This window comes from Cutaneotrichosporon cavernicola (assembly GCF_030864355.1).
Source record: "Cutaneotrichosporon cavernicola HIS019 DNA, chromosome: 5".
NCBI classification, from domain to species: domain Eukaryota; kingdom Fungi; phylum Basidiomycota; class Tremellomycetes; order Trichosporonales; family Trichosporonaceae; genus Cutaneotrichosporon; species Cutaneotrichosporon cavernicola.
In genome coordinates this window covers 848789-868834 of record NC_083397.1, presented here as the reverse complement: position 1 = coordinate 868834, position 20046 = coordinate 848789, and the positions used below count along the sequence as shown (strand labels likewise).

Sequence of the window (20046 nt, the reverse complement as noted above, 5' to 3'; positions counted from 1 at the left end):
GGTTGCGCCTGGCTGGCGCGGGATCTTCAGTGGTGGCCAACTTCGTGGGTTTCGTTGGCTAGGCCAGGCGCTCGACGAAGCGCTCGACTGGTCGCCCGTCAATATAGCCGCTCGTCCAGTCAACGAGGGTCCAAAGCAGGCCGTGCGTGAGCATCGAGCGGACCATGGATACACCGAGGCTGGTGTCAGCTACTTGAATTGGCATCTAGCCGACGTCCGACGTACCCGCGATACAACCGCGCAATGCCGGACAACCATGGCTTGGTACCATCTGTCCCGCGTACCAGTCGCCGGAGCTGGGTGTACGGTGTCCGTGGTGCGAGGCCCGACATGGCACGCTGTTGCGCCTTTGTCTTGATCGCGTCGACGGGGTAAATCAGGGCCCAGGACGTGACGCCTGCAAGCGAGCCGCAGAGGAACGGCACGAACTGGGCTGGTAGCCACCCGCGCGCCCAGGCCGGCAAGTCGGCCTGTGTGGTTGTACTCCCGAACTTGTCCTCGCGCTTTCCACTCCCCCGGGCGCCCGAGAGCCAGAAGCGCATCACGTCATACTCGGCAAAGTACAGTGCGGTTCCGAGGGTATCGCGCACAAAATGGAGAGGAAAGCCGTTCCACAAGCCCATCGGGCCCAGGGAACGTACAATCATGCGTACGGCCTGCATCGTGGTTGGGGCCACGAACTGGGGCGACCCCGACGGTCGAGCCTTATTGGACGCGACCGAGTTTTCGATTGCGTCCGCAACGACCTCGACCGGTCCGGCATGGAGGAGGGGTACGACTTTTGGTGCTTGTGGTACATGTGGCTTTTGTGTAGGCGCGAAGAGTTCTGGATGAGAGTCGCGATAAATCTGGTACTCGAGCTGGCGGCGGACCTTGACTAGTTCGAACGGCGCGCTACCGATACATACTACGGCACCTGAAGCTCCGCCAGCAATGAGCGAGGTCATGGCCACGTCAAAGGTGCGGTTCTTGTTCAGTATTCCGAGGTGGAGGTCGATCCATGGCTTGGTGACTGGTGGCGGTGAGTCGGCGGTAGAGTTCAGGATACGCTTGGTACTCGTGTAGATCGTGAATGAGATTGTGCGCACGATCGAGATGGTGATGAGGGGTAAGGGGAAGCCGCGCCACAGTCTCTCGTCAGCAGGACCAGACAACAACTCACCCGCCGATACCTTCTTCGCGGACGACGTCTGCGGCGAGGCGCGCCATTGGGATATTCTCGCGCGAGCTCTGGAGACGCGACTTGAGCGAATCGAGCTGGTGTTAGTCGACGACGCTGACATGCTGTACGCTACTATGCGCCACTGTGCGCCGCTGTAGCCACCGACACTACTATGGCATGGCCTTGCGCCCCGCTCGGCTGCGGAATGGCCGGGGCCGGGCGCCCAGGTTGGCTCTAGCGGACAAGCTCGGCTCCCGCAAGCAAGCTACTCACCGGGAAGCCGGCAAAGGTAGAGATAATCGACGCGGTCGTAGCGGACACGACGACCTTGTGGCCTGTTATCAGTGGTGCTCGACGTTTGGCAGTTCGGCGGGCTCGGCTATCCTCGCTCTTCTTCCTGATAGGCACAAGCCAAGCGGTGCAGTGCACTGATGGCGGCGTGGTGGCAACGGCGGCCGGCGATCTCTCCGTCACACAAAGAGCATACGTCTCATCCACAACCAACCAACCCCAACCCCAGCTCAACCCAAGCTCAAGCTCAACCTCTTGCGTTCGACACTCACCAGCGAGCCACTCGTCGGTTTGGCGCGCGCGGCGCATCCAGACGCCGTCGTATCCCCTTCTGTCAGCTGGGTCACGGGAAGAACTCACCCCGTCGCCGCCATAATGTCCGCGGGCGGGGGTGGGTTATGTAGGAGGGAGAGAGTGCGATGCTGTGGGGTATCAATGTCCCATTGGGACGTTCTAACTGATCAGCCATTGCTCAAGGTGCGGCGACGGGATCAAATCCCGGCTATTCAGTTGCGTCGCTCTGTCCAAGCTGTTTTTGAGCATGACGTATTTCCTTCGGCCAAGTTTACTGATCAAAGTACGCTCATTCTCATGCGGCCAACCAACCTCGTCCTAGGCCGTATTGATCGTCTCGAGCATATAAGAAACGGGATCGCGCGCGCCGGCGCCTCGTCATCCGGTTCGGCGAATGACCCCGGCGCGTATCTGCGTAAAATCGCCAAGGAGGAGCCAGAATACGTCCCAACCGCCCCAGTACTTGAGGGAGGTCGCGAGCGTTCCGCCATCTTCGGCAACTATCCCACGCGCACAAAGATCAACTTTGCCTTACGCCGGTCCAAGCCAGACCGCTCCGCGAGCTGGCGACTCGATCCTGTCGGTGCGTATCCCCTTCAATCAGTTCTGATTTCAGCTGTGATGCAGAACACGCCGTTACGCCGATGTGCAGCTACCCACGGTCGCCTGCACACGGCATATATGATGAAACTCGCCCCGATTCTGGTCCGTGACAAGTCGGGGACACCACGTATCCTCGCTGCGCCTGATGGACTGCAGCACCCGCGCTACGTTCCTCGGCGACCGGGACACGGCGCATGGGTCGCACTCAAGCCCGACCTCGTCGCCGGTATTGTCAACAGTAAACGCGAGCTCGCAAGCCTTACAAAGGGACCTCCAAAGGTCGCGGATAACATTATGGAGCAAGTTGGGGCCGAGCTCGTCCTCCGAGTCGCACAGGAACTCGAACTCCTCCACGCTCGTATTGGATCCGCTAAGCCTCCTGCCAGAGGAGAATGTCTCGAGTCGTGTAAAGTATTGCGGCCGCTCTCCAAGGCCGAGATGGAGGGTGTCAAGCGTGGTGCAGCGCCGCGCGGAGCTATCGCAGTGATGGACGTGCGGTTCGGAGCCAAGAGCAAACTCACGGCCGAGGAGCGCGAGAATCCAAAGGTGCCAATGCTGCGGCGCGAAGGGGCACGAAACTACGATCCCGAGGCCGGTGGAGATGTGCCCTTCTTTCCACTACATGCTCTGCTCGGCGCTGATCCGCGTTGCGGCGCGTTGGTGGAGGACGTTCTCTCTGCTCAGAGGGTGTTTACACGGCGCTGTGCCGAGGCTGCTGGGGGTCATGTTACGACCCCTACGGCCGAGGTCGAGGCGCATAGGGAGGAGGAGGAGGCACCGCTTGTCGCCGTGCAGATTCCCAAGATTGATAAAGGGCGGGGAGGCGGTGTTCCGCTCGTGGTGGCGTTGTGGCGGATAGCTCTTTGGAGGGGGGAGGGGTGGGACCTTGTGGATAAGGCTGAGGAGGGGAAGGGGGGAGAGGGTGGGGAGGGTGGGGAGGGTGGGGAGGGTGGAGTAGCGAGAGAGGGGCCCAAGGGGGATGAGAAGAAGTAGACCGCATCCTCCTCCATGTATTTGTATTGCTTCTGGAGCGTATCGACCCCATCGAGTGCGGCTCACCTTGCTGATTCTTGCTAATGCGACGATAATGAAGCGTTGATTGAATACACACAACTCGGAGCTCCGAAGCACACCATAATCCATTATTCACCCCTCGAACTCGACGTACACTACAACGGGATACTACTTGGTCGGCTCCTCACGTAGGCGGAGGGCCGCCAATGCAGCGGTCGGCGTGCCCGGAGGCGCGGGAGATGTGGGCGCGGCGCGTTGCGCACCAGTGGCCACATTGTTGACTCGAGGGAGGTTGATGTTGATCGGCATATGTGTCTGTGTCGGCGCGGGCGGCGTGTCGTCGACAGACCACGTCTGGGCAAGTGCAGTGTTGATGACCAGGCGTGGGCGTGGCTTTGGCCGGGCGGTGACTGTGTTCGAGGCCGAGGTCCAGCTCCGCTCATTTGCGCTCGACTTGGCCTTGCCGGTTGGGGAGGACTTGGTTGGCTTAGTTGGGGCCATGCTGTCGTCGTTGGATATGTTGAGTGTAGATGGTGTCGATATGATAGGTGTTGGGGTGGGGAGGGAGGGTCGATGGACGACGAGAGAGAATATATACCATCGTGGTGATGGAGGACAAAGGCCGCAACTGTTAACTGATGCGGAATGCAATTGTGCACTTGTTTATGTCGGTGATCTCCCTTGTTAGCAGAAAAAACACAACCGATTGCTCTCACCGTGAATGACATTCGGTGTAGCGAGGTGCTGCTCCCCGGAGTGCGAGATTTATGTGTTCTATGTTTCGCAACACACGCAGCCACAATTTGTAAGAGCACTGCGGCTTGGGAGCAATCAGTGATGGGCAAAGGTTTGATGGTAACCTTGGACAATGGTGTGATGCCTCTGAGTCACATACATTACCACATCGGCCAACAGCCATTAGCCATCATATGTCTGGCGGTCCATTGCCGTCACCGAGCCTGACTTGCTAAACGACACGGAGCACGCTACGAGTGGGGGCAACATGATGCGAGGAGGGGCGGGGTAAGATAGAACGTAACGTTACCACCTCTGTGGACGTGGGCGTACTTACGCTTTCCTATCGTGAGTTACTCGATGAGCCAATCAGCACGCCTACGTTCGCCGTTGCCAGAAAACTATTGCATACAAGGTCTACTCCCTTCGATGTGGTAGATTCCCATCTACCCTACACATTCCCGAAGGTCGGGATTCCGTCAACTCTCCAGAAGAGCCACGCACACGTAACGAGGAGTAGCGCGCCGACTTTCCATCCCACCTCACGCGCGACCGCGTCCCAGTCCCATCGGCGGCCGTACGTAAACTTGCGCCAGCCGGTCACGTGTGATGGAGGTGGTGGTGGACGGAGGGGCGGAGAGCGCCGAGGGCCGGGGGTAACGTCGCCCCCGTCGTCGTCGACCACGACGTTGGAGGTTACCCACATCTGGACTGTCCGGCTCCAGCCTGTCGTTACGCCGATGACTACCCATGCGAGCAGCGGGCGGCGAGGGCCAAGTACCCATAATGTCGTGTAGGTCGCGGGCCAGCAGAGACATTGGAGGGAGACGAGGCGGGTGACCGTCGATGGGAGAGAGTAGTATGAGCGCCAGCGGTGGGTCAATCCCGTCGTCAGGCAGAAGCAAAAGTGCGCCGTAACCACAGCCTGGAGTCAGCAGAGCCAGCGCAGGACTCAGCGCAGGACTCACCCATGCAATTGCTAGTGCCATGTCGCCGCGATGGACTGGTCGTTCGATGCCCTCATACACGTGCAGACCCTGCACGAGTCTCTCAACTGACTCGCGCGACATGTCGACGCCCCACGGCCACACGTCGTGCCACAGCGCGCCAGTGATCAGCGCGTGCGTTAGCACACTGATCCCCCACAGCGCCGGCACGACCGCTAGCAGCCGGAAGTTGAGGAGCGAGGAGCGACGCAGGCGCGCCTCGATGCTCTCTGGCCTCAGGTCGACGAGGCTCTGCAAACCTCGCTCGTCGGCTGAGTTTGGCTCCAGGAAAAGGCCCAGGACAGGTCCAGGCCCACCCGATGACCCAGAGCCAGCCCGCTTGTCGTTTTGGCGTTGCCGCCGGCGCAGTTTAGGCGAGAACGAGAGCGAGCCTGACGACGGTGAGTCGGTCGATTCGAGATCGTCGTCCGCGTCCTCGGACCCGGTCATACCGCCGTGAGGGAGGGTGATGCCGCGCAGACTCCATGGCGAGTCATCTGCGCTCGACTCGGTCCGCGGCGAGCTCGATATCGGCGTCAACTGTGAGAGCGCCACGGTGCTCGCTCGCGGCGAATGGCGCAGCCCCAGTGCGCTCTGGGGCAACGCGCTCGCAAATCCTGTCGACGACTGGCGATGCGAATGGGCGTGCGGATGTGCGGCAGCGAGCGGGATGGGACGAATCGGCGGTGTGTTGCGGCCGTGACTCCGCCGCCGGCTCAGAAGCGAATGGGCCTGGGCCTCCTCGCGCAACCGCCGTTCTTCCTGCTGCTGGTTCGCCCAGCTCTCCGCGAGACGCGACCGCAGAGCCGTGAGGTCGGGCTGCGACTTGGAGTGCTGGTGCCGCATGCGGCCAGGCATCAACGTCGAGTCCGAATCCCCATCTGTTTCCGTATCTTCGGATGACGTTGACGATGGAGGGCGCGGGTTGGAGCCTGCGCGCTTCCGAGCGCCTGCACGTACGGTTCGAGAAGAACCAGAGGACGCCCCAGATGACGATCCGGTATTTGGCAAATTATAGTACGAGGGCGTGGGACGTTGTTGCACTGGAGGGATCGTTGCGCCCCGCTGAGGAGCCTTCGTTCGGGGATTGGCGCTTAGGGCGGGGTTGGTTGCGGCAAGTTGGGAGAGTGGCTTGAGGGACGCCTCGGGCGATAGCCTTTGCAAGGTCCGGGGCGACTGTGATGGTGAGCGTGACTCGATGTGAGCGGCCGGCTGGAGGGTCGGGTGTTGCACTGCAGCAGGGGAGCGGGCCGTGTTGCCGTTGTAGGCTCCGTTAGCCCGAACTTGTGCTTTCAGTTGTGGGGAGGAGGCTACGGGGCTACCACCATTGGCGGTGTTGAGGTCGATGGGAGTTATTGTCGACATTGGCGAGAGGCCATGGGACATGTCGCGCACCGGTCTGCTCATAGGAGATGTCGGGGCGCTCTTTGAAAGTTTGCGTCCAACCTGAGCCTTTTGCAGCTGTACGCTCAGGTGTTGTGCGAGAATGGCTGGCGGTAGGGAGATGTGGCCTGTGTTGACGAGTGGAGAGCGTCGCAGAGCGCGTGGAGAGCGGCGAGACTCTGTGGGCGAGCCCGATGCCGATGGCTGGATGAGAGGAGATGAGACATTTGGTTGATATGATGTGGAAGGGGAAGTTGAGAGGGAGAGGGAATGCGAGTGCAAGTGCGAGTGTGAGGGCGAGTGTGAGTGTGAGTGTGGGTGTGGGTGTGGGAGCGGGTGTGGGTGTGAAGGTGAGTGTGAGGATTGCATGTGTTGTAGGGAAGATGGCGGCGACTGAGTCGCTGACATGGCCTATGAAGGGCGCATGGGGGGGCGGGGGATGGGAGGGGGCGTTTTGTGGATCTTGGCCAAGAGATGAGAGATGAGGAAGGAGTTGATTCAAGTAGAGTGATGAGTGATTAGAGATGAGCGACTAGTGGCAGTACAGCCAAGTGACTCGGGGATATCGTTTGTACCTTGACAGATAGGGGGGAGGGTTCAAAAAGGCGTCGCCCTCGCGCCCTAGTAATCTGTAATAGGTATTGGCGGGGATGAAATATACATTCAGGCACCTCCCTTAATCCTTTTGACCGTGTGGCCGTGTGGTCCAACTCTGATATTTCTCTTTGGTCCAGACACAGGAGGATAGGGAACATAACAAAGATAAGGCACGCGCTCTAGGCAAAGTGGAGCCATAAAGCCCGTCAACTTGTTGACTTGTCAACTTGGCACAATTGGATAACAAGCAATGAGCAATGAGCAATGAAGGATGAGGGAACTTTGCACGTGTGCTTGCTTCTTGCCAAAAACTAATGAAATGATGAAATGTTAGCCCGTTTTGAGTTTTGAGACATGCGGAAGCACACACCCTCACTCATTCCTCCTCACTTCTCAAGTTTTGAGAACCGGCCGTTGAGAACCGCGGTGAGATGTCAAGAAGACGACGTCGGCCCGTCAACGCACGGTCAGTCTCTGTGCGTCGATGATATCCGATGTGCTAGAGGTAAGCACGTATTCCTCAGGGAGGAGGATACGAGGATACCTATATTTGTAGCGGACGTCAGGCGTACGGGCGTCGGGGTAATGTATCTTGTATTCATCTGCATCAATACTAGACGTAGACGTGGGACGACTGATCTTTATACCCGATCCTCTCCTCGTAACCGCACGGACAGACCAAACTTCCTTCCGTGCTAACCGAGGCACGGATACCCTCAACTACCCTCAGACCCGCCATCTCGGATCCGCAACACTATCGCACGGACATGTCCGATGGCGTTATCTCCCCCACTAGCGCCCACTCTTATTCTTATCGATGCATCCTACATGCTGTTCTACACTCCACGGGGAGTAACCGTCCCATCAGCGCGGCGGCGGAGGGTATGTCCCGCCCTCGCACCGGTTGGCTTGCCTTCTGCGAGAGCACACACGCCGTTGACGAACACGTATTGCACCCCGATCGCAGGGAGACACGGCTCGGCGTGTGTCGACATGTCTTTCACAACGGCCGGATCGAAGAGGACGAGATCGGCCGCACTGCCCTCCCTCACGACTCCGCGGGAGGGGAACACGCCTAGCCGCTTGGCGGGTCGCGAGGTGAGGTGCGCCACCATCTCGGGAAGGGGGATTAAGCCAAGATCGCGACTATAGTGACCCAGATACCTCGGAAACGTGCCCCACGCGCGCGGGTGCAGGCTCTTTCCGTGGAGGATGGCATCTGAGCCGCCCATATGCACCGGGTGCTGCATGATGGCCTGGACGTTCTCCTCGTTGCCAATGTGCATGAGACATGAAGTTGCGAGTTTATCTTTTCGCAGGATCTCAAAGAAGATCTCGATCGGCGCGCGAACCAAACTGCCCGCCACCTCGCCCACACGCCGGCCGGCCCATCCGTCCAAATCGGGATGAATCGTCGAACCAATCTGTATCAGCTTGAGATTATGGAGACCCACCTCGATCTCATCCCAGTTCGTTGGGATGCCATGTCCCCCATCGCAGCCGGTCACCTCGACCGCAATCCGGATCTTCTCACGCGTCACGGCGTCCTCGAGACGTTTGAGTGTTTCGACTGGCCCACCAGCGCTCGCCCAGCTCGGGAGGAGTGCCGCCAGAGTTGTACATCCCGGCAGGTAGGGGTATGTGTCAAGAGTGATATCGGCGCTTTTGCGAGCGGTGTCGACCATGGCGAGTAGCTCGGGCGCCCGTCCCTTGTTCTCGGCAAAGTTGAGGGTCGCGTGCGTCAGGTGTACAGGACACCCCGTCTCCTCTCCGAGACCGATCATCTCTGCGTACGCCTCGATCGCTTTAGCACCATAGCTTCGGTGGTGAGGGGCATAGTAAGCTCCGGGATATTCCGCCAGAGCGCGACACAACGCGCCAAGCTCGCTTGTGCTCGCATACATCCCAGGCGTGTATGTCAGGCCGCTCGACATGCCGACGGCGCCGTCCGCCATCGCTGCCTTCAAGAGGCGAATCTGTTCCGCGATCTGTTCTGGGGTTGCGACGTCGTCGTACAGTCCCACTGCCAACAGGCGGAGGTTGCCTTGCGGGACCAGCATCGCGACGTTTGTGGCCGTCCGGTTCCGGTCCAGCGTGTCGAGATACTCGCCGAGGGTACGCCACGCAAACATACCCACTCCTTTGAGGGTAGTTGCACACTCCTCGTCACTTGGGTTACCGTTCCACCCCGCAATCTGGGCACGGATCGCGTCCATCTGCTCGGTGGTTTGCACCGGTGCGTAGGAAATGCCGTCCTGTCCGACCACCTCGGTCTGGTATCAATCCATCGGAGCACGAGTGGGAGGACTCACAGTCACTCCCTGTGTGATTTTGGGAGCATGGACTGGATGCGAGAGCAGGTAGAGGTCCGAGTGGGCGTGCATGTCGATAAAGCCAGGAGAAACGTACAGCCCCGTCGCGTCAATGACCTTGGCGTCGGCGGTAATGAACCCCGGCACTCCAATTTTGTCAATGACACCGTCGACGACGAGGATGTCTGCGGCGTACGGCTGCGCGCCTTCCTCGCCGTTTACGACCGTGCCATTCTTGATTAGGATCGAGGGGTTTGTCGTCATCGCAGATGAGTGCGGACGAGGGAGTGAGAGCTCAGCCTCTGAAGTGGGTGAGGGTGTAACGTAAGAATGCTCTGCGATTCAAGTAGTTGAATTGAGCAGCTGCACAGTGTACGAGGTCGACACTGTCATGCCCACCATGTATTAGCTTCTGGACAACGACGGGGCTGGCCGATAACACGGATGCCGGCGGTATCTGCAGGCATAGGACGGGTAGGGGAAGTCAAGGTAAGGGAGGGAGCGGGGTCTCCACGATCTCCGCCTTGTTTCGCGTGGCATTTGGTTTGAGCCACGTCAGCTTGCGTAATTGTGTAATTGTGCCCATTGTGCCGATCATGGAATGTGGCAGACGGTCAGACGGTCAGTCGGTAGAACGGTAGAAGAGCAAGTCAGCTAAAACACAATAGTGGCGATTCTGGATAAAAGCAAGCTGAATGATGCATGATGCAGTGCAGCCTAAAAGCTGACAGCGAGAAACAATCGTCACCGCAACCCGACTACAAGTAGGTATGTATTCCGTACCAGTATCTGGTCCTAGTTGTCTAATGAGGCATCGAGACCGTCACTGCCACCGCCACAGCGCCACAGCGTTACAAGGTCATTGGAATGGTCGTCTGGGTGATCACAGGTGGTGATGGTGGCTTGTGAGTGTTGACTGTATTGTATGATAGGACAAAGTACATATCGACTTGGAAGTATGCAAAGGATTGAGGCGCTGTGTCAAGGAGTCGGAGGAAGGTTGCATGGAACAACAGAAAGGTTGGCAAGGGAACCGGTCGTTGACCGTTCCTGCCCCACTCTAATCTTATGCCATCCAGGGAGGATGTAGGATGGTTCGAATCAGTCAGCCACCCCATTCGACCCCTCTTAGCCTTGTTCTCTATTCCACACCATACATAGTCTTACACTCTCTGATCTACGATCTACAAATCATCACAGCATTGCTCCTCAACATCAACCAAACTCAAACTCGCGTTGTATTCCATCTCAAACATTCACACTTTGCACAGCACAATCGCATACTCAATTATTGTATCATTACTCCAACCTCGCGCACGCTCCACCCACCCCTATTAAACTCAAACGCCCAAGCAGAGCCCGCAGGTCGGTGGCAACTACAAACTACCAGCGGCGTTTAGACCAACAAGCGCCACCTTGCGGATCGCACTTGACCCCACTTTTGACCTCTTCTCTCTTTGCACAGCCCGCCTTCCTTGATATATACAACCACCACATCCTTTCAACGCCCACTCCCCCTCTGCGCTAACCGCGCCCGCCTCGTACACTAGAGGCTGCGCGCCCACCCGCGCAACACCTTCGCTTTATCGTCTCCTGCTATGGGAGCCAACCAGAGTCACCACGCGCGCCAGCCAGAGGAGGACCGCCGACCCACTCTCCGTCGCCGCATATCCACCTTCCTCCGCCGCGACCAGGAGAACCAGAATGCGAGCAAGCGCGAGCGCTCCAATTCGGCACAGAACAGCCTCAACTCACCAGGGCCCAAGCGCAGGCGGGTAGACGGTGACGACGAGCAGGATGGCGACGACCACATGTCCGAACCGGTTGCCGGGCCGTCACGCCTACCTGCGAACCCCTCGGTCCCGTTCCCAAGAACAATGCCCAGCAGCGGCATTAGCACGCCCGCATCACCAGACACACCGGCGTCACCCGCGACCGATGAGATGCTGTCCGATAGATTGCGGTCCGTGTCGACAATACGTGACGGCCTGGGACCCGATTGGACACCGCAGTCGGGGTTGATGTCGCGCTTCCGCCGGCGCGACAGTCCCGCCGTCAGCACCGCTGCGAGCACGAGCTCGGTCGCACCGCCAGCCGCAACCATCCCAGCCCGCACATTATCGCATCGTCTCAGCGCCATCATGGGATTTGCAGCCCCAGAACGTTCCCCTCCCTCCACCTCCATCCCGTCCTCCAGCAGTCCGCAGCCGCACACACCCGCAAACGAGGCATCTCCACCTCCCGAAGATGAAGGAAGGATACCGGTGGGCGCGGTACTCGTTATCCAAGGCCTGGCCCAGACACACGCAAACCTGGACGAGACCGGCGGGCCAAACCCACAGGTTGACTTGACGAGCCTCGATCAGCAAGCTCGTATGATCGGGAATCTCTTGACGTGAGTCTACTTCCCTGTGCAATACTGATGAACAGCGTTGCCGCCGCCGCCACCGCTACCACTCTTCTATCGCCGGAGAGCCTGTCGACCCAGCCGTCCCGCTCGACCGCGCAGACTGCCATGCAGACGATTATCGAGCGACTCCGTCCGCAGCGCAACAGCCGCAACCACCAGAGCGTCGAAGCTGCACTCGGCGAGTATCTCCGCACCGTGCTGCGAGACAACCGACGCTTTGCAGAGGCTGTGGCTGGGGACACGCCGAACGCAGCAAACGTACCAGCCGAATTCCAGGACTTCCTTCACATGCTGCAGGAGGATCTCATTGACGCTGTTCGGGCGTATGCTGTCCCTGACGCAGCTGGCGACGACGAGGAGGATGTTGACGAGGACGCTGAGGTACCTGCAGCTGCTATCCCTCCGTCCACCGTTGAAGAGGCCTCGTCAGGGCCGTCGTCCGCAACCGACTTGGACACCGAGGCGACTCCGACTACGACTGCTCCTGCATCAATCTCTACGGCAACCACACAGCCCGTTTCACCCACAATTCCCACGTTCCACCGCCAGCGTGGGCAGAACTTACCCGGCACCGTCCGGCGCCTGGGCGTGAGTGGCGGGGCGGACGGCACACCACGACGTCTCAACTTCTTCCGCGCACACCTGTTCCCCACGGTCCATGTTGATGGTTCGGTTGCGACGCCCAACCTCAGTGAGGAGCAGGAGGAGGCGATCGTTCCGTCCATCTTCGTGGGTGTGCGCTCCATTGCTCACAGCCCCAACATGACGACGGAGGATCTCGTTGCGCACCCGTCGTTCCCGTTCATGGACGGCCAGGTGCCGGAGGATGCCGCTGCTGGCACGACTGCTACCGACTCGTCATCCGCGACGTCGCCCGTGGCCGAAGCGCATTCGCTGCCTGAGGACGACCACGACTTTGACCGCGACCTCGAGCAGGAGCTGGCAAGTGCTGCCGCCGCAAGCTCGTCGGGCGACGTTGACCGACCCCGCCGCAGTCTGCGCTCGAGGGTACTTGAGCGCCTTGGTGCTTCCCGCCGCGAGCCGAGAGCTTCACCTCCGCTCAACACCTACCTCATCTACGTTATTGGTGGCAACTATCCGCGCTCCCACCCTGTTCTGTCCATCCCGTCATTAGTGTCCGGTGGCCCACTTACTGCTGAGGACTTGCAGCTACTATCGGAGCTCCTTGGCCCTGCGAAGCCGCCGACTGTCACGCAAGAGGAGATCGAAGCTTCGGGTCTCAAGGTCATCAAGGCCGACACGCTCACCCAGGCCGTCCAGGATGGCGAGGTGCTCGACGCGAGCACCGAGAGGTGTATGGTGAGCTAATAGCCAGACACAGCTGACCCCAGGTGTGCCTTTGCGACTACGAGGACGACGACGTTTGTCGTGTGCTCAAGTGCCGGCACGCGTTCCACATGCCGTGTGTGGACCAGTGGCTGACGTCTGGCCGCAACTCGTGCCCGACTTGCCGCACCGATGCGGTAGACAAGAATGCCGTTCCGCCACCACCCGAGGTAGAGGACGCTGATGCCGTCGCGTAGAGTTCCCTTCCGCTCCTATGTCGGTCATGCATGTGTGTACTCTTCATCTGCTGCCTCGTCTTAATGCTGCCGCGCTCGCCGTCATGCATGTTATACATTCCCTATGGGTCTAGTTCTTGCCAGCGAGCTACTTGGAGTTGTAGTACTTGGACGTGTCGACGCCGTGGTCGTTGTGGTTGACGAGGTTGAACCTGGGATCAGCGGCTGGTCTGGGACTGAGAGTGAAGCAGACAAAGGTGGACCATGGAGCGAACAAGAGCAGGTTACATGTGTTGTAGAGCTCAAGCCACAGCCACTGGCCGCACTTGGCCCCTTGTTCCAAGCGACTCACCAAGGAATCGTCTGCAGCTTGAACTGCGAGTACGTCGAGTTACGCGCAGCCATGCCCTGGAGGTAAGGCGAGAGGTCGGTCTCTCCGTAGAGCGGCTTGCCGGCCTTGGCCAGTGCCGAGAGCTCCTCAAAGTCCATCTCCTGCTCGCGCTTGTTCTCCTTGAGGCCGAGGAAGCGGACTGGGGTTAGCGAGCGAACGAGCGCGTGAAACGAGGGAGCGAGCAGGGCGGCGGCCAGTGGAGCGAGATGAGCGAGTTGTGGAGGAGGTAGAGTGTGTTGGCGGGGTTAGAGCTGTGAGAGTGGTAGGGAGTGGGCCCACACAGGTGCGAGTCATAGCCGGTCGCTCCTCGTGCCGCCTCTCTCCGTTCATCACGTCGCGCATAGGCGGCTTGTGGACAAGGAGGTCCGCTCGCCACAGACAGTCCACCTGGGCCCTCCGGGGTTCCAGTTGCATCCGATCTCCACTTCTGTGCCTCCCATTGCTTCCTTGCCTCTACCTCGCTCAATTGACCACCTTGTTCTCCTCCTACCACCTCTGAAGCCCCCCCTCACACCCGCCACCCGCCCACTCGCTATGCTCGTTCGTGCGCGACTCACAAGAAGAGTTCTGGTACGCCAGCATGAATCCCGCCGCGAACCCCATGCACCCGGCAAAGCGTGCCGCGTGCCGAATCCCATGCGTCGACTTTGTCGGGTCCATGCGCTCCCAGAGCCGAATGAGGATTGGGCCCGACGCAGTAACGCCGCCCCAGAGGAGGAAGTCGTTGGGGCGCATGTACCCGACCACGCGCCGGAAGTGGGGGTCGACGTCGATGACGGGGTACGGTGCTTCGAGCTGCTTGACTGGCATTGTTGGTTGGGGTGGGTGCTGGGGTGAGATGAATGCCGTGGTTGGTGAGGGATGGGGGGGGGGGACGGAGGGATGACGGGGATTGCGGCGTTGTGGTGTGTGGCGACGGGCCAGAGGTTGGGTGGCAATTGGGTGGATCCGGCTACCCTCCACCATCCTTGACCTTCCTGTAGCTAGACGCGGCGATGAGCTCGGCAACATATACCGCACAAATACAGAACTCGCTCATGCCTGCGATCGTCCGCGTGCGCGAGGACATTGCAGAAGTGGACCGAGATATCCGTGACTAGTGAGTAGAGTGGAGCGGAACGTCCAACGTTCCTGCCTTGGTGTTCAGTTCTACTTTCATGTCCAGCTGACGCAAGTGAACAAGTAGCCCGCAGACTGGAAAAGATGGTCGATAAGCCACATGCCGGGCCGGCGCAACTCGGTGCCGGCGTGTGGGTCGATACCGTTGTGTGAGTTGCTTAACCTCCCCACATCCTTGCCTTGTCGTACAGCTGCGAGGATTCGGCCCGCGACCCGCCTGAGCCAGTTGACTCCAGACCATCCAACACGGCCGTCACACTCGACTTGGGACTCGACGTGCACATCGACCTCCCGCCTCCTGCCGCGGCCGAATATGCCTCCCGTCGGGCAGTGGTGTTGAAGAAGAAGCGTGAGGCGCTCGTGCGTCGCGAGGAGCGGCTGATGTGGCAAGTCGACCAGGTGAGCCGCTTGCGTGGGAGAGGGGCGGGGAGGCCGTTGGGGCCTTGAGCTTTGTTGGATGCTACAGAAGCTGACGCCAGTTCGAGGGGGCAGTTCGCGAAGCGCAGGAGCGTGAGGCAAAGTCGACTTAGTGTATGTATTCTATGACTCCAGCTTGCTTAGCAGTGCATTGAGAGAGGCTGAGCGTTCGCTTGCAAGCCGATGCCGGCGGAGGAGGCATCCTGCTGACGCTCGCTCCCATTCAGCCACAGCCTCCTTCAGCCCCTACCAACAATCCTTTCCCCGACGGGCTCCCTCCCACGCGCCGCTACAACATGCATAGTCGGAAGTTGAGCTCCGCCTCTGTCGCTATTCACACCTGCTTGGATCATGGAGAGTTTTTATGAATCCGCCTCGACAACGGCGCTCACGCCTGCGGTTGGTGCCAGTCTTGCACTCCTTACCGCGCCTTGACGCCTTGCCCTTGCCATGCTGTGTCCTTTGATCTCGCCAGCTAGTACCCGAGCCAGCTCCACAGCCAGTCCGACCAGCTCTGCTCCTCGCTACCTGTTCAGCTCCGTCTCGTCTCTCGCCTCCTCGTTTGCCCCGCTCGGTCCAGATGTATCGTCGGGTCGAAAGGTGGCCGCGGCCGTCTCCGTGTCCCCTTCATCGTCCGTTTCCGTCTTCTCTCCTTCGTCCCTTCTCAGCCTCCTCTCCTCCCTTTCCCTTCCTCTCCACTACCTCCCCCGCCACCACTCACGCCTGCTTCTGAACCCAAGACCCCTTGGTGTCAATGTCGAGCACCTTGTAGTCGCACTCGACGTTGTGCTCGGCGAATATCCGCTCAATGTCGCGCGCAATAACCTCGTGGTTGTCCGTCGCAAGGGCGAGGATAGTCGGTCCTGCCCCAGAGAGGCAGATACCGCATAGGCCGGGGTTGGACTCTGGGCTGAGGGCGATGATCTTGTCGAGGCCGGGGATCTGGTGTTAGCACAGCGCAAGCAGAAGGGAACCAAAGGGGGACGAGCTCCCGGCGTCGGCCGACGTGTACAGGATTCCCGACAATCGAATCAATCGAACCAATCGCCCACGGCAGTCACCAACTCCACTCACAAGAGGCACGCGGTACGGCTGGTGCAGACGGTCCTTCATTGCCTCGTAGATTAGTTCCGCGCTGGGCGGGGAGCGCGCGAGCGCGGTGGTAAGCACCGCCAGGCGCTGGAGGTTGAAGATCTAGTATCAGCGAGTGTACGCAGTAAGCAGTATGGTAGGTCGTATGGGTATCATCGAGCCAGAAGCCGAATTCACGACAAGACACTCAGCCGTGCGATCTGTCCGCCAGCCTTCACCGCCATCCCACCTCGCCCCCGGCTGAGCTTGTCCTCGGCGCGTTCCGTACTTCTCCGCTTCGCGGGGACCACTCGCACTCACCACATCCTTCCGGCTGTACTCGTTCGGTAGCACACCGCGCGCCTTGGCTGTAGCAAGCTCGAACCTCGGCATGACTGCGATAGCCTTGATCTCCTTGGCCCAGCCAAAGCGGACAAAGTGTCCGATCCCCTGGGGTGCAACGGGGGGTTCCTTACCCCAGTCCGGTCCAGCGTCGGGCGGGTACTCGGGCAACACCTCGGCGAGGGGCACCGATGCCGTCTCCAAGTCCTTCGGGGGGAGTTCGCGGAGGTACGACCCGACGAACCCACCAACGAGTGCGGCGGTGACGTTGTCGGGATGCCGCTCGACCATGAGTGCAAAGTCCAGCAAACGCTCGGTGGACAGGTTGAGGTCGCCAAGGAGGTCGCCGAGCATCACGCCTGCAATGACAGCCGCGCCCGAGGATCCGAGACCGCGACCGAAGGGGATCTCATTGTGGGCTGCGATGGAGACACCACGGGGAAAGTCCTTGTTGTGAGACCGGAGGACATAGAGCGCAACGCGGGTGAGGAGGTTCTTGTACGGGCTCAGAGGGACGGTCGCAGAGTCCAACCCGGAATAGGTGATTACTGGGTCGCGGGCCAGGTCGTCCGAGGAAGACTGGGGCGGGACAGTCACGATCAGGTCGAGGGAGAGACCGAGGGCGATGCCGCAGACGTCGAAACCTGGGCCGATGTTGGCCGACGTTGCGGGAACGTGGATCTTGTAAGTCCCCTCTGGCATTGTTGATGTAGCTGGAAGAACAATGCAAAGTCAAAAGTCAGAATTCGAGTGGAGGATGGTTAGAATCAGGGGTTGAGACGGCCAGCCGGCCAGACGGCCAGACGGAGCGGCGTGCCATTTGCTGACCCGATTGACTCTCCCTTCCCTTCCCTTCCCAACCCCCCCCCCAAGCTAGCCTACCAGCTACCAGCCTAACTCTTCATACCCAAAAACGGGCAAAACGGGGATTTTGGGATTACATCTCTCTCACATTCTCATTATCTCGGATGATAAATGAGGAGCGAGCGCTAAAAGTGAGCGTGGCTTGCGTATGACTCAATATCGGTTTGTGTTTGGTCCTGGTCATTGTGCTTGGGACTTGTACAAGTAAGTGCCTTATCTCCGACCACACACCCGTTCTTTGTGCTTGCTTTGGACTTCCTCACTCTCACTCGCGCCCATCTCAATGGGACCCCACTCTTACAGTGCACGCGCAACGCTCTAGAGTAAAACCAACATCACATACAAGGGCCAGGCCCAAAACTAATCTACGAGCATACCTGCAAGATGCAAGCAATACAGGACGAATCCGCAATTTGGCAGCGACAACGCATTCTCGCGCGGCCGCTGTACTTTCGAGGCTGCGCCAGCCTCACTTGATCGACCAGATGTCGATGCCTAGGACTGCGGTCTCTCACCGCAGTCTCATCCAACCCAAGCCTCCTCCTTCTCCTCCTCCTCCTCTTCCTCTCTTCATCTCCTCACGCTTCTGTACACACTCGTCGCTCAGAACTCGTGCCGGAACACGTCGTCCGGGTTGTTGCTCCGCTTCGGCGCGCTCGACGGCCCGCTTGAACCAGAGCCCGCAGAGTTCTTGCGCCCGCGCGAGCTGCGCCTCTTTGACGAGCCGTAGTCACGGCCCCACTCGGGCACGTCGTCGTCTGTAGACGCCGTTCCACCAGGCGGGTACGTGCCGTAGTTGTCGTTGCTACCGTTGCTACCAGAGGTGGCCGAGCGCGTGCGCTCCCACCTGTCTCCGCCACGTCCCTTCTTCTTGCGCCCGCCAGTGCCGACCGTGCCCTCAAAGTTGGTGGGGTAATGCCAGTTGCGCTGGTTCGGCGCGACGTCGTCGTCGTTGTAGAATTGCTCTTCCTCGCGGTCCCAGAGACCCTCAGAACCGCGGCGGCGGGCCGGCGCGTCGGGGTTGCTTGGGGTGTAGTTGGGACCCTCCTCGCCCTCGGCGAGTTCTTGGCCAACGAGTGTAGACTCGGGGTTGCGCTCGTCGTAGCGCTTGGCCCACTGTGACTTGGCCTCCTTGCGGCGGAACTGCGAGTCGTCGACGAGGCCGTAACGAATTGCCCACTTGGGCGTGCGCGCCTTGTTGGTGTTGTTTCGGATGTTCTGAATGTAGAAGTTGTGTCCGTGGCCAGGGATGTACCCGCAGAGGGTGAGGATGCACTGGGGTTAGCCCTGCCCAGGGAGCATGAAGGCGCGAGAGAATCGGCGATAGGAGAGGACGGCAGGCGGCCGGTGGGTGGGTGGGATGGGGCTGGTGCGGGTGGGGGTTGGAAGGAGGTGCAGCGCGAGGAGGTGCAGCGCAGGTGCGCGAAAGGCCGATGTCATGCCTAGGTGCGAGGAGGTCGAACCAAGTCTGGGTACGAGGAGAAGGCCAGATCGTAGAGGCGGCCGCAGTTCAACAGTGGCAACCGCACAGCTACTGCACGGCACTCCTTCCCCTCCTCAATCTCGGAAGACTCAACACTCACATTGATGAAAAAGTCTCTACCGATCCCGAACCGTAGCGCCACGGCTTCCATTAGCACCATACCAGTGCCAGGGATCAACTCACCGACGGGGGGAAGGATCATGCCAAAGATGAAGAGGACGACATAGAAGCCGTGGTGCCGCTTCGGGGTCAGGTCAATCTTCTTGGGCAGGTAGTGGTTGTACGCCATGGTGGGTGAGTAGGTGTGAGTGGGCGGGTGGTTGTGTGTTTATGTGGGGGGGGGGGGGGGGGGGGTGTTTGAGGGGAGTGTTGAGGGGGCGGGGGGTGGGGGGTGGGTTGGTGGGGGGTTTGAGTTGGGGTTAGGGCTTGGGATGGTTAGGCGGGGAGACGTTGGAGAGGGAGGGAGGTTGGTCAAGTGAGTGATGGCCGATGTACAGAAACGCGTTTCTGTCTCTGTAACACTCGCGATGTAGCCTTGAGTTTGGTGGATCAGAGGTGGCTCGGGCGGGACCGTTAAGGGTGACGTGTGTCGTTGGGGTGGTGGGTGGTGGGGAAAGGGAGCGTAGGTGGAGGGAGAGTAGGTGTAGGGGTGAGATGGACAGTCGAGAACGTCGAGAACGTCGAGAACGGCGACAACGGCGAGATTGACAGTAATCAGTGACGAAGAATCCAAGAAAGTAGTGGGGACGACTGCGATTATGAGGTTGAAGATGGACCGTGGACGGTGGACAAGGGGGGGGGGCGCCTCCGCCACCGAATGGTTTGATCCCGCTTGCTGGCCGAGCCCGACCCCATCATTGTCACTTCATCACCCCTGGCTTCCCAGCCCACATGTGCCTTTGCAAGGTGTGGCATCGTTGGTGGTCGTTGTACTGCAATGTGTTGCGTGACGCGTATGATGACGGCCTTGACGGCCAAGTGTAGCAGGCCTTGAAGCCTGAAGCTTGATGGTCACTAGCGGCTGCTAAGCTGTCACTCCGCGGCCCGCC

The 20046-nt window shown here is 59.8% G+C and overlaps 10 protein-coding genes across 10 annotated transcripts; 3 read left to right on the top strand and 7 right to left on the bottom strand.

Annotated features, from left to right (window-relative positions):
• Positions 1-58: 58 nt before the first annotated feature.
• CcaverHIS019_0503550 (uncharacterized protein) lies at positions 59-1827 on the bottom strand (the record flags this gene model as incomplete). Its single annotated transcript, XM_060601505.1, has 6 exons — positions 59-179; positions 226-1131; positions 1163-1257; positions 1436-1497; positions 1726-1781; positions 1814-1827. 6 exons carry the CDS (start codon positions 1825-1827, stop codon positions 59-61), a joined length of 1254 nt encoding a protein of 417 aa, XP_060457992.1.
• Positions 1828-2044: 217 nt separating this feature from the next.
• CcaverHIS019_0503540 (uncharacterized protein) lies at positions 2045-3209 on the top strand (the record flags this gene model as incomplete). The annotated part of the gene is made up of 3 exons (XM_060601504.1): positions 2045-2330; positions 2364-3133; positions 3165-3209. The coding sequence occupies 3 exons, from the start codon at positions 2045-2047 to the stop codon at positions 3207-3209; spliced, it is 1101 nt and encodes a 366-aa protein (XP_060457991.1).
• Positions 3210-3532: 323 nt separating this feature from the next.
• CcaverHIS019_0503530 (uncharacterized protein) lies at positions 3533-3865 on the bottom strand (the record flags this gene model as incomplete). The annotated part of the gene is made up of 1 exon (XM_060601503.1): positions 3533-3865. The coding sequence occupies one exon, from the start codon at positions 3863-3865 to the stop codon at positions 3533-3535; it is 333 nt and encodes a 110-aa protein (XP_060457990.1).
• A 685-nt stretch (positions 3866-4550) lies between these two features.
• CcaverHIS019_0503520 (uncharacterized protein) lies at positions 4551-6450 on the bottom strand (the record flags this gene model as incomplete). The annotated part of the gene is made up of 2 exons (XM_060601502.1): positions 4551-5024; positions 5068-6450. 2 exons carry the CDS (start codon positions 6448-6450, stop codon positions 4551-4553), a joined length of 1857 nt encoding a protein of 618 aa, XP_060457989.1.
• A 1451-nt stretch (positions 6451-7901) lies between these two features.
• Positions 7902-9641, bottom strand: CcaverHIS019_0503510 (uncharacterized protein; the record flags this gene model as incomplete). The annotated part of the gene is made up of 3 exons (XM_060601501.1): positions 7902-8489; positions 8520-9338; positions 9378-9641. The coding sequence occupies 3 exons, from the start codon at positions 9639-9641 to the stop codon at positions 7902-7904; spliced, it is 1671 nt and encodes a 556-aa protein (XP_060457988.1).
• A 1334-nt stretch (positions 9642-10975) lies between these two features.
• CcaverHIS019_0503500 (uncharacterized protein) lies at positions 10976-13331 on the top strand (the record flags this gene model as incomplete). The annotated part of the gene is made up of 3 exons (XM_060601499.1): positions 10976-11772; positions 11808-13107; positions 13140-13331. 3 exons carry the CDS (start codon positions 10976-10978, stop codon positions 13329-13331), a joined length of 2289 nt encoding a protein of 762 aa, XP_060457987.1.
• Positions 13332-13458: 127 nt separating this feature from the next.
• Positions 13459-14511, bottom strand: NUXM (uncharacterized protein; the record flags this gene model as incomplete). Its single annotated transcript, XM_060601498.1, has 3 exons — positions 13459-13522; positions 13663-13840; positions 14259-14511. 3 exons carry the CDS (start codon positions 14509-14511, stop codon positions 13459-13461), a joined length of 495 nt encoding a protein of 164 aa, XP_060457986.1.
• A 185-nt stretch (positions 14512-14696) lies between these two features.
• Positions 14697-15350, top strand: CcaverHIS019_0503480 (uncharacterized protein; the record flags this gene model as incomplete). Its single annotated transcript, XM_060601497.1, has 4 exons — positions 14697-14800; positions 14877-14969; positions 15057-15219; positions 15300-15350. The coding sequence occupies 4 exons, from the start codon at positions 14697-14699 to the stop codon at positions 15348-15350; spliced, it is 411 nt and encodes a 136-aa protein (XP_060457985.1).
• A 362-nt stretch (positions 15351-15712) lies between these two features.
• THR1 (uncharacterized protein) lies at positions 15713-17352 on the bottom strand (the record flags this gene model as incomplete). The annotated part of the gene is made up of 4 exons (XM_060601496.1): positions 15713-15761; positions 15959-16179; positions 16312-16431; positions 16630-17352. 4 exons carry the CDS (start codon positions 17350-17352, stop codon positions 15713-15715), a joined length of 1113 nt encoding a protein of 370 aa, XP_060457984.1.
• A 765-nt stretch (positions 17353-18117) lies between these two features.
• Positions 18118-19286, bottom strand: CcaverHIS019_0503460 (uncharacterized protein; the record flags this gene model as incomplete). Its single annotated transcript, XM_060601495.1, has 3 exons — positions 18118-18789; positions 19098-19141; positions 19181-19286. The coding sequence occupies 3 exons, from the start codon at positions 19284-19286 to the stop codon at positions 18118-18120; spliced, it is 822 nt and encodes a 273-aa protein (XP_060457983.1).
• Between the last annotated feature and the right edge of the window lie 760 nt (positions 19287-20046).